Source organism: Trachypithecus francoisi, unplaced genomic scaffold (genome assembly GCF_009764315.1).
Source record: "Trachypithecus francoisi isolate TF-2019V2 unplaced genomic scaffold, Tfra_2.0 Contig01440, whole genome shotgun sequence".
Lineage (NCBI taxonomy): Eukaryota > Metazoa > Chordata > Mammalia > Primates > Cercopithecidae > Trachypithecus > Trachypithecus francoisi.
Window position 1 is genome coordinate 5061281 of NW_022681431.1, and position 12405 is coordinate 5073685.

General features: G+C 41.3%; 1 protein-coding gene and 1 non-coding gene across 9 annotated transcripts in view; one reads left to right on the top strand and one right to left on the bottom strand.

The window, feature by feature from the left end:
• Window positions 1-12405, bottom strand: part of MTUS1 (microtubule associated scaffold protein 1) — a 159872-nt gene that overhangs the window by 29389 nt on the left and 118078 nt on the right. For 7 of the 8 annotated variants that reach the window (XM_033226238.1, XM_033226266.1, XM_033226230.1 and 4 more), the window contains 2 exons: window positions 11258-11472; window positions 1273-1339 (listed from right to left, as the gene is read on the bottom strand). In XM_033226238.1, coding sequence (XP_033082129.1) covers window positions 1273-1339; window positions 11258-11472 — 282 coding nt within the window. Of the gene's footprint in view, window positions 1-1272; window positions 1340-2358; window positions 2783-11257; window positions 11473-12405 lie in introns of those variants that run through there. The other variant, XM_033226290.1, reaches the window with a different exon arrangement.
• LOC117095985 lies at window positions 7000-7106 on the top strand. The gene has a single exon (XR_004442282.1). It is a non-coding gene; the product is annotated as a U6 spliceosomal RNA (small nuclear RNA).

A 12405-nucleotide genomic window follows, 5' to 3' on the forward strand; every position in this document is an offset into this window, starting at 1 on the left:
AAATCAGGTTGGCAGTGCGGTCTTGTCCAAAAGAAAAATGGGCAGTTTCTCCTAGAATTGGGTGAGCACAATTTGCTTCTCTAGTTGTTACCTTGCATTATTCATACAACATACCTGGGCATATTTTGGTGGAGACTGTAACACACACAGAAAACAGCAAAGGGCAAGGAAATCAGTCCTACAATGATCAGCTCGAGATCTGGCTGAAGCTGAAGCAGGAAGCTGATTCTCTAGGCTGAGGAGCCCAGGGCAGACAGAGGAACCCCAAAGCGGTCAGTTCACTCCAAGATAGGAGTTGACATAGAAAAGGCAGTGTCGGCTGGGCACGGTGGCTCACACCTGTAATCCCAGTACTTTGGGAGGCCGAGGTCAGGAGATCGAGACCATCCTGGCCAACATGGCAAAACCCCATCTCTACTAAAAATACAAAAATGAGCTGGGCATGGTGGTGTGAGCCTGTAGTCCCAGCTACTTGGGAGGCTGAGGCAAAAGAATCGCTTGAATCCGGGAGGCAGAGGTTGCAGTGAGCCGAGATCGCACCACTGCACTCCAGTCTGGCGACGGAGCAAGACTCCGTCTCAAAAAAAAAAAAAAGAAAGAAAAAGAAAAGAGAAAAGCAAAGCAAAGGCAGTGTCGTGTCTGTTCCATGAACCCTAAGGACTTCCAGGAAAGACTGGAACTAAAATAAGAGTGGAACCTGGAAACTGCAGGGCTGGGTGGTGGGTGCTGGGACATGGGGCTTCCTGTGGAGCGGAGAGGTGGTTCACCATCAGCCCCTCCAAATAGTAAGATTAACAGAATGTACCTTTTTCAGCCAGGTTGCCCTAATGGACGGTATCCTTTCAACTTCATACTTACTACTCACAAACTAACCCTTGGAAGCACAGGATTTCCTGTTTATCAAGAGGGGAAACTTTCACTACTGTCATATGAAAAGTGGTTCAGAAAAAAAAATTGACAACATTATTTAACAGGAATTCACACAATGACAAAAATAATTGTCCCTCTCTTCAGCAAGAGAAATGTTTTGCTCATCAGAAGTTCTGCTAGGCTTAGTCAGATCAGGGCCAGGAATTCTGTGAACTGAAGGTCAAGCTGCCAAGATTCAAAAGAAATGTCGATAGTTAAGTGTTCGCCCAGAAACCAGACAGGGAGTGCCAACAGCTCCCAGCATGCAACTCCAGCCACAGTGCAGACAGGACAACCACATTTTCCAGTGTTCCCCTTGTCCCATAAAATTTAACAACAACAACAACAACGAAAAGCTCTTACCTAGCTCTCCCCGGAGGTTAACAAGTTCTTGAGATAGGGTTTTGTGTTGTTTCAGCGCTTCCTCCCGCTGCGGAAAACACACATCAAGTTACTCATGTTTTCAAGAGGGTCCCTTTCAGTAAGGTACACATTTGTTATCACTAGGAAAATGAGACGCACTATGGGGAAGCCAAGATATGAATCATTTAGACTAACAATTTGTGTTGTGAAAAGAAACACAGTCGTCCCTTAGTTGTTAAGGAAATTCGTAATTCAAAAATCTGTATTTTTGCAGGTCCCAGTGAAACTCTGGTTTGAGGCAGTGTATGTCCCATTTAGAAATATTTACTTTGAGCCAGTGCTTCACTGCTGATCCATAGAACCTTTCGGCTAATGCATACTGTACTTAACACGTAATGCGTTCCCCTCCTCCAAGGGCAATAAACATCTAATCAGTTTAAGATAAATATTTAATGTTCTAAACACAGGCACATATATGCACTTTGTCCTATAGTTGCAAATAAAAAAGTTTCGTTACAATGCCAATCCTTCTAAAAGAAAGATAAAAAGTTTGTTAGAAAGCTGCAGCAGAAAGATAATCCTCTAAAGACAAAATTAATTTTTTTCAGCTACATCCTATTTTCTAAGGATTATGATAGTTTGGATCAGTGATAATTCTAAATCGATGTGAGAGAAACAAACCAAAGAAAACCAGATGGCTGTTTTTAGTATTAGAGAAGCTATTATCAACCTTCAGCTAAAGAATCGTTTTCAAGTTACCAGCAACTCACGGCAATCACACATACACACATAGTTATACAAACACAGTAATTACATACAGTTCCTTAAAAGGTAGATTCCCTAGCACCAGGGAGTAACTAAAAACAAAAATGAAGAATTTCAAAGCTCACTGAAAAATGCCCTCACGAGGATCACCCAAGACGGAGCTCCCACCGCATCCTGATCACAGCGTTGCAGAGATCATAAGACCCGGCCTTTGCAGGCAAGAGTTGCTTGTCATTCCAAGCATTTTCCCCGAATTCCAGACAGCCTCTGCAGTACTCCTGACATTCTTCCAGAAAAGCACTATAAACAAATACTAATTACCCTTGGTGCTGCACATGGAGAATAGAGGCACATTTTGCTGCTCGGGCAGCCCATTTTCCAGCTTCTGTCTCCAAGTCCCCCCACCCCTCGCACTGTCCAAGAAGCATACAGGTGGCCGCGCCACCCACCAGTCGGGTCTGTCTACATTCAAAGCTCTGGCAGGAGGCGTGCCATTGGCCCTCGGGCGTCTTACTTCATGTCCTGCAGGTTACCGTGCGCCTCGGATTCCTCACTCACAGAAGCTGATACTGCAGCTTCTGCCTTTGGCACAGGCAGCCTGCGATTACTTAAAGCCACAGCCTTTCATTTATGAAAAACGAGAGGCAGGCATTAGACTGATCGATTGCCATTTAGTTAAATATCAGCTGCAACGGGGGAAAGAAAAACTGACCCCCTCTGCATGGATAATGGAGTTATTTTTAGACTTGTGAGCCTTTTTCCTCCCCCTCTCTAATTGGGGTCATTAGATGATCACACTTACTAATAGAAAAGGGAAACTTGTTCTTTAAAACGCATATACTAAATGAGGTTATGAACTAGGTGAAGAGCAAGGAAAGGGGCGTGCTGTCGTTTAGAATTTTAAATGGCATTATGAAATGAGCGGTGTTTCAAAATAAGTCCGAAGTGCTGACTGCAGAGTTGGAGATCCCATATATTTTTAACTTTTACTTCGTTCTCACCTCTCAGTAATAGCTCAGGACATCAAGTCTAAACGCCAGCACTGAAACGTGGTCAGCAGGGACTGGGATTTAAGAGACACTTTTCACTGAGTACCTTCTGGCCTCAATGGTATTCTAAATATTTGTTTTTTTAAAATATGGTATTAAGTTGTTCTGAAACCACCAATGAGTCTGAGTTTTTTAAATTAACAAGTAATTGGTTTTCTAATGCAGAAATTTAAGTGAGGAAAATCAGCCTGCATAATAATGGAAGAAAAACATAAAAATATGAATCATATATACTTCTCCTCATGTCAGAAATTTAAGACTTAATTTTGTTTAGTAATTTACTTCAAGTAAATACCAGGAAGCTTTGCCACTCAAGTAACAGGAAAAACAAGACAGCTTTACTAAATCCCCACAAGAAATCCTGAAACTCATTTGGTGAACTTGCTTAAAATTCACTTTTCAGTACTAGCCAAGTTGCTAATAAGGAAGAGATGGCAAGAAAATTAAATCATTTTCCAAATTTACGGAAACTATGGGACGATGAAAAAAATTAAAAATTACAGTTAGTGTAATTTCAAAGACTAATTTTGTGAAAACATTATGTTCTGTTGCAAAAATACACCCGGTGATTTTTTACTTATTAAAGGGAGTTTTGGGAAAGTGAGTTTCACCAAGCACGTCGACATTTCCCCAAACTTCAACTCCACTGCACTCCACGGTCCTGTCCTTAATGCCTCAGCAACTACTGACATCTTCCAGCCTCTGTCAGGCACAGTGACAGCAACAGGAAAACCTTGAGGTCATCTTTCACTCTCTAAATGGGTGGTGCAAAAGTCAGTCAGTTCTTCCCTTGTAATGTGTCTTGAATCCATTACACTTTTTCTTTTAGTGCTTTCTCCACACTAGTCCTGATCCTAGCCCATTCCTGGTCTATCGGAAGTATCCCTTCACCTTTCAGAGGGCTGGTAGATTATTAGTCCATATTCTTTGTATATATAAACTCCCTTGCTCACAACAAGCCTCGTTGAGTGCACTCGAAACAAATAAAAAAACTACTTCACCATAGTTCCGTGGACTTGAAGCATCCAGCCTCCCTTTAGCCTCCCAGCCTCTCTCCTATGCAAGTCACACGGACCACACATATCTCGCCTCCACATGCTTGTCAACACCACCTTCTCTAGAATGCAGGACTTTCTTTACTGACTCATTATATAAACCTTCTAGGAATGGTAAATATCATAGACAATATCCCCCTCCCCCAAATCAACAGAAAGACCATTTACCCTTCTAAATCGGTTGGTAACTTATTACTTCAAACTAATCTAGCATTTTTCATAGCAGATGCTGTGAAAATATAAAAGAAATTTAAGACATGGTCCCTGCCTTCAAGAAGCACGGGGCCTACCTAGAACTAGAATATCCAGACTCAGTTCTTTTGGTCATTGATCAAGGCAGATGACCTCATCAGATGGGAAGCAGGAATGAAGAAAACGAAGGGCTTTATATACAATCCATAGATGAAATGCTGACCCCCGTGCCCATACTGTAACAGACACATACTACGTGTTAGTTTCTGCCTGACTCTCCCTGATAGCTTGGCCTTTACATGTACTTACCCTTTACTTGTAGATGATAAAATGCATTATATGTCCCTTAGATACTGATTTACTGTTTCTTTTTACTCAGCTGCTCCTAGATCATTGTTTCTGTCTTAGAGAATAAACTGTTAACCATCCAGGTAACAGGTTGATTCAATTCTCTTTGTATTGTAACATGTAGAATTTCACACAATGTGAAAAAAAGAGAAAAGTGGAAATCTGGGTATAAAGATGCCTTTATGCTCATGCATTAAATATATGAAATGTTCCAAGAAAAAAAAATGGATTCACCGTAATTGAATTAGGAGTCCCTGGGACACAGGCACTTAGTCTCTGGCTGTGGTCCCATCGGTGTGCCTGCATTTTTGCTAGCCACTGGGTAGCATCAACAGCCCCCAGGATCTTGCAGAGAAAAGCCACATCAGACGGTTCAGAGGAGTGCTGCATCTGACCTCCTCCCATCACCCACACCGCGAATTTGCTCAATGCATCTACGTTTTTTTGTTCCGAGACAACTTTACTGCTAGTGTCATTCAAAATTCAACTTCGTTTAGGTGCTACTTTAGGTAAAATTCCACTTGCAAAAAAAGAAGATTTAGAGGCATTTTGAAGAATGAGAGGTTTGGGGAGGGTGACCAGTTCAAGTTTACCTAGAAACCCACCCAACAGACCCTTTCATGAAGAAGCTTAATTATTACCATCACTACTGTTGTTCACTTCGGCTGTCTGTGCAGAATACTGTCTAAGCAAGCATAAATCAAGAATTAGAAAAAAAATTAAAGTAACATTAGTGTGTCTTTTGAGGAACAGAGAGTGTGACATTAGTTCTCCCATTTCATGAGACACCAGAATGTCTGATATGTAATGAAATATGTCTGCTACTACAGTGGGAAACTTAGAGTTATTAGGTAGACTTGCAACAAAAGCGTGATAGTTGCAAGATTCTCTTAATCAACCATTTTTACCCATAATCTAAGGCTCTAATGCCATTTAGAAAAGATTAGCAATAACAAAATATATATATACACACACACACACAATACCTATATATTATACATATATAAAAATACAGACATACAACGTACAGGTATATCACATATGCAAAATGCATACACATTATATATGTATACAATGTGTATCTATATGGATTTTATATATATGTATATGTGTGTGTGTCTGTGTATAAACACAGTATATACACTTCTGTAATGGGAATGGGAACTAAAAGGTTAACGCAGTTTTTAAAATTGTTTAACTTTGCCCAAGATTTTTGTTCTCTATTTTTATTTATATATATATATATATATATGTGTGTATATATATATATATACGTATATATATATATACACGTATATATATATATACACACGTATATATATATATATATATTTTTTTTTTTTTTTTTTGAGACAGGGTCTCACTCTTTCACCCAGGCTGGAGTGCAATGGCGCCATCTTCGCTCACTGCAACCTCCGCCTCTTGGGTTAAGTGATTCTTGTGCCTCAGCCTCTCAAGTAGCTGGGACTACAGGCATGTGACACCGTGCCTGGCTAATTTTTGTATTTCTTTTTTTTTTTTTTTTTTGAGATGGAGTCTCGCTCTGTCGCCCAGGCTGGAGTGCAGTGGCGCAATCTCGGCTCACTGCAAGCTCCGCCTCCCGGGTTTACGCCATTCTCCTGCCTCAGCCTCCCGAGTAGCTGGGACTACAGGTGCCCGCCATCTCGCCCGGCTAGTTTTTTGTATTTTTTAGTAGAGACAGGGTTTCACCGTGTAGGCCAGGACGGTCTCGATCTCCTGACCTCGTGATCCACCCGTCTCGGCCTCCCAAAGTGCTGGGATTACAGGCTTGAGCCACCGCGCCCGGCCTAATTTTTGTATTTCTTGGTTTCACCATGTTGGCCAGGCTGGTCTCAAACTCCGGACCTCAGGTGATATGCCCACCTCAACCTCCCAAAGTGTTGGCATTACGGGTGTGAGCCACCATGCCTAGCCTCCAACTGTTTTATAATAGTACTCAGTACACGTTACACAATCAGTAAATATTTGCTGATTATAAAATAAAGAGAACAAAGAACATTTACATAAGACTTTATGCTCATCCTACATCTGGAATTCTATCCTCTCTGTTCACATGTTCACTCACCTACACACTGTGTTGTTTATTAAAGCTGCTGGGATGCTTTCATAATAAAGAACTAGAGGCAGATCCTGCCCTCAGTAAATTTCCTATCTTAAAAAGCAAAAACAAGCATTAAACCAGTATCTCTAATATAATGCAGAGAATGAAAGAGAAGCATATATGCTCCTGGAATCCAGAGGTAGACAGAACGCAGATCTAGAAGGCCAGGAAATCATTCACTAAAGAGTGGGTTCTGGTGCTTGCTTCGGCAGCACATATACTAAAATTGGAACGATACAGAGAAGACTAGCATGGCCCCTGCGCAAGGATGACACGCAAATTCGTGAAGCGTTCCATTAAAAAAAAAAAAAAAAAGAGTGGGTTCTGGACTGGACATGGTGGCTCATGCCTGTAATCCCAGCAGGCATTTGGGAGGCCGAGGCAGGTGGATCACTTGAGGTGAGGAGTTTAAGACCAGCCTCGCCAACATGGTGAAACCTCATCTCTACTAAAACCACAAAAATTATCCGGGTATGGGTGTGGGCATCTGTAATCCCAACTACTTAGGAGGCTGAGTCAGGAGAACTGCTTGAACCCAGGTGGTGGGGGTTGCAGTGAGCTGAGATTGCACCACGGCACTCCAGCCTGCTGGGTGACAGAGCAAGCCACTGTCTTCAAAAAAAAAAAAAAAAGCAGGTTCTGGAGCTATATTCAGTGCAGTCACCATTCCTTGGGTTTCAGGACCTAAATTTAGGTATAAGGTGAAATTCACACACAGTACGAGTGTCTGGGAAAGTCACTAGGAGCTTGCCATGTTGTGGACAATGCATCTCTCTGTAGATCCAACCCGGTGAATTTTTTTCCCTCTAGTGTTGGATCTACTCTCTCTGTAACTGAGCACCTGATAAAGGCCTCAGCTTGTGTTTAGAGGCCAGGTTGTATGAGGGAAAAGTGTCTTTAAACACTAAGATTGTGGAGAGTACAGAATGCTCACGCCACAAGAGGTGTTCAGGGACTGAGAAGACACCTGAAGGAAGGGTAGACTCCTGACTTGAATCTCAAATTGACTCCTACGCCTTCTTCGTTCACTGGGTGTGGGGGGCATACAAAGTGGACTTGTGTTCTTCATTTAATTTGCTTTTTTTTTTTTTTTTTAAGATGGAATCTCCCTCTGTCGCCCAGGCTGGGGTGCAGTGGTGTGATCTTGGCTCAATGCAACCTCCACCTCTCAAAGTAAAGCGATTCTTCTACCTCAACCTCCTGAATAGCTGGGATTACAGGCACATACCACCATGCACAGCTAATTTTTGTAGTTTTAGTAGAGATGGGGTTTCACCATATTGGTCAGGCTGGTCTTGAACTTCTGACCTCAGGTGATCCACTTGCCTTGGCCTCCCAAAGTGCTGGGATTATAGGCGTGAGCCACTGCGCCTGGCCTGCATTTTTCTTATTTTAGTTGTTTGTATACTGATCTATGTAAATTAAATGCAAGTGGTGATGTGATGCTGCTGTAAAACCGATCTGAACATGTAGGTACTGGGGGCAAGGACAGCAGCCCAGTAACAAAATGTGAACAAAGGATGAAGTACAGGAAATTTATAGGACATTTTTAGTTGATAGCGTCCTAGACCTAGGTTTATGTCCTGGTTCTCCTCTTGCTAGCTATCTGATAGCAGGTAAATTACTTAATTCTATTTCTCAATTTTCTTATTTATAAATTCCAACTCACGTCTTTGGTGAGGATTTAAATAAGGTAAGAAAGAGTATCTGACACTTAGTAAATATTAGGTTGGTGCAAAAGTAATTGCAGCTTTTGGCACAATGGCAAAACCTCAATTACTTTTGCACCAACCTAGTATTCAATAAATCCTTCTTGCTTCTCCTCCATCTCTTTATGTATGGCTACAGCATCTGGGCATGAGAATAACATTAAAAGGGGCAGTTGTTACCAAATGATAAAAAGCCTTATAATCCCAGTTAAAAACCAGAGTCTCCCCAAAACAAAATAACAATGTGAGTTATGTAATTATAAATTTCCTAGTAGCCACATTGAAAAAAGTTGAAAAAGATGAAGCTAATTTTAATATTTTATTTAACTCAAATATATACAAAATAATATTTCAATATATTCAATACAAAAATTGTTAATAAGATAGTCTACATCCTTTGTTTTCATGCTAAGTTTTTGGAATCCAAGTGTATTTTACACTTACCACACATCTCAATTCAATGGATTACATTTCGAATGCTCAGTCTCATATGGCTAGTGGCTACCACACTGGACAGATGAGCTATAGATAAGGGAGAACCACTGGAAGATTTAATCAGCAGCATGGGATGCTTTCGTAAGACGAAGCTGTCAGCAGTGCTTGGGATGGATTATAGGGGAGAAACAGTGCAAGCCTAATGACTGGTTAAAAAGTTGCTATCACAGGTTGGGCGTGGTGACTCACGCCTGTAATCCCAGAACTTTGGGAGGCCGAGGTGAGCGGATCACCTGAGGTCAGGAGTTCAAGACCAGCCTGGCCCACATGGCGAAACCCCGTCTCTACTAAAAAAAATACAAAAACTAGCTAGGCATGGTGGCGGGTGCCTGTAATCCCAGCTATTCAGGAGACTGAGGAAGGAGAATCGCTTGAACCCGGGAAGCAGAGGTTGCAGTGAGCCCAGATCACGCCATTGCATTCCAGCCTGGGCCAAAGAGTGAGACTCCATACCAACAAAAAACAAAAACAAAAAAACAAACTTGTTATCATAATCTAGTGGACAGCTATCCAGGGTCTGGGCAAGGAGGGCATGAGTGGGGATCGCAAAGACACAGAAACGGGAGAAACACTGTGGAATGAGAGTTCACAGGACTTGACTGACATCATGAGGAGGATAAAGGAGAGAAAATAGTTGAGGATGGGAGCTATTAGGCTGGATACAGTAAAATAATTGGTTTACTTCTAAATATAAAAACTAATTGTTCCCCACATTTGATAGTATACAGTTTTTAGTTAGCTTACTTGGTTATATAAACACACTCTTGAGTTCCTTTCTTACAAATGAAAGAGAAACAAAAATACCATATACTATTACCATAACTAAAAAACTAGGTAGTCCCCATCTTCCCCTCAAAAAAAAAAAAAAACACAGCATCTGGAGAAAGCTGTAAAATACTCATCAAGAATTCACCGAGGCCGGTTGTGGCGGCACATGTCTGTAATCCCAGGACTTTGGGAGGCTGAGGCGGGCGTATCATGAGGTCAGGAGATCAAGATCACCCTGGCTAACAGAGCGAAACCCTGTCTCTACCAAAAATACAAAAAATAAGCTGGGCATGGTGGTGGGCGCCTGTAGTCCCAGCTACTCAGGAGGCTGAGGCAGGAGAATGGCGTGAACCCGGGAGGTGGAGCTTGTAAGTGAGCTGAGATCGCGCCACTGCACTCCAGCCTGGGGGACAGAGCAAGACTCCATCTCAAAAAAAAAAAAGAATTCATTGAAACTGTCTACTAGTTAGCTTCTCCAAGGCACAGACCAAGTCTCATCCACTTCTCTCTCTCCCTGCTTCCTTAACAGGCAGCCATGTCACAGGGGCCTCTGTATGAAACCAGGACAGATTTGTTGATCTGAACGAAACTACAGAACAGCCAAACTGAACAGTTTTCTTTTTGCTTTTAATTTTTATTTTTTCCCTATGTTGCTTAGGCTGGTCTTGAACTCCTGGCCCCAAGCGATCCTTCCTCCTCGTCTTCCCAAAATGCTGGGATTCCAGGCATGAGCCACAGTACTTGGCCAGTTTTTGTGTTTGTTTTTTTCTTTTCCTTTGTGTTATCATGTACATCCATCTTTAAAACTGTGATTAAAAACTACGGAGCTCAAGTTATATTCTCTGATCAGTTTCGCCCTGAAATAATTACAGCTTTTATTGCTATGTCAGTAACATGTTGATATAAACTTGGTTTTCTCAATGAATTTTAGCCAGTTCATGAAGTAACATCCCTGAAGAATATTAGGGAAGAGTAACAACACGGCAAATCTGCTTTGCTTTTGCTGCACCACAGGGACTATTTAGGAATAAACGGAACTTTCAGAAAGAATTCCCAGATATGATTCTGGGGATTCTTTCTGAAAAGTGCTCTTTAATCCATAAATATAACAAACCTCATTTTTCAAAGCATTAAACTGAAAAGCTACACATAGACAAACAGAAAAATTAAGTGAAAAAAATGCTAATGCTAGTTTAGGTCTAGAGGCACACAGTGGTGTAACAGGCAATTATGTTCTTGCTGTTGCCATTCTAACCAACAGACTCTAGGGGTAAAAAAAGGAAGCGAGAAAATGTTTCCATGCCATATTTCTAGAGACCGACTCAGGTTATCTGGTGAACTGACAAAAATGTAATGCGATGAATTACACCTGATCTTTCCCATCATTTACCTAGATATTCCCAAGGCGAGCACGTGAGCAAGTCCTCCCCGTGCTCCCACGACCTCAAGGAAAAAGGCTCTTTCTAGGATGCACATCCTTACCTCAGACAGCAGGTGCTGAATCACAACTGTCAATGCCTCAAACTTGGTATTACCACAGGCAAGAAGCTGCTTGAGCTGCAGGATAAATCCACTTTGGTTTTCACATTTTGTTTTATATTGCGCCAATTCACGTTTTTTCTCAGAGGGCAGTGCATCAGGAGCCGTCTGTGTCTGGATACATAAGCTTCGGGGATTCTTCTGCCTGCTCTTTTCAACTGCAAAAGGAATTAACATAGATACAAAGACAGGTGAGGTTAATTTTTAAAATCACCACCACATGGGTTCAAAAACAACCAGATAAGCCATGGAAACACATTTATGTTCCCATAAGGAATGCATACGGATGAGCGCTGGAATGAATTGGAGATCTAGATGGTTGGAATTCACAAACACAGTGGCCGCCAGTTATGACTTTAAAAGATTTATGCGGAACAGAGAATTAGGAACACGACATAAATAGATTTGGCAACCCAGAAACACAAAAACTGTGTGCAAAATGATTCTGTTCTCCTAGTTTCCCATTTTCCAGTGAAACTGGTAGAGAAACCTTGGCTGACGAGAAGCCTGACTTTTCTGATCTCATATGACGAAAGAAACACACAAATCACTGGACATTTAATTAAATGCCTTTCTCTCCTCCCATACTTTTTCTACAAATCTCTCATCTTTTCCCTGATGATGGCCTAGTCATTACACAGATTTATATTGCAGATGAGTCATTTCCTAATCTCTAATAAATCATAACATACATTGAAAACACTCAGATTTTGCCTCTTTAAGTTCACTGCTACGAGTACTATACTCTTGACTATACTATTCCATTTTCTGCCAAACACAAGCTTCGTTGGTCTTTTTGCCCAAGGAGTGATAATAGCTCCCACAGTTTTTTTTTTAAAGCACATGCTAACACTCCAAATCCAACCCAAATGCCACGCTAAGTGATTATTCCCTTCCTGTGCTATAGTGCCCTGGGAATTACCCTGTTTTAAATAAAAAACTGTTCAGTCTTGGAACCATTTCAAATGTGTCAGTCATTTTGAATATCAAACAGAATTGGAAAAACAAGAAATGAATTGCTTAGCTTCTTGAAATAAACAAGCCAAGTAATCCAAACAAATGTAAATGTGGAAAAAAAGACACAAGAAACT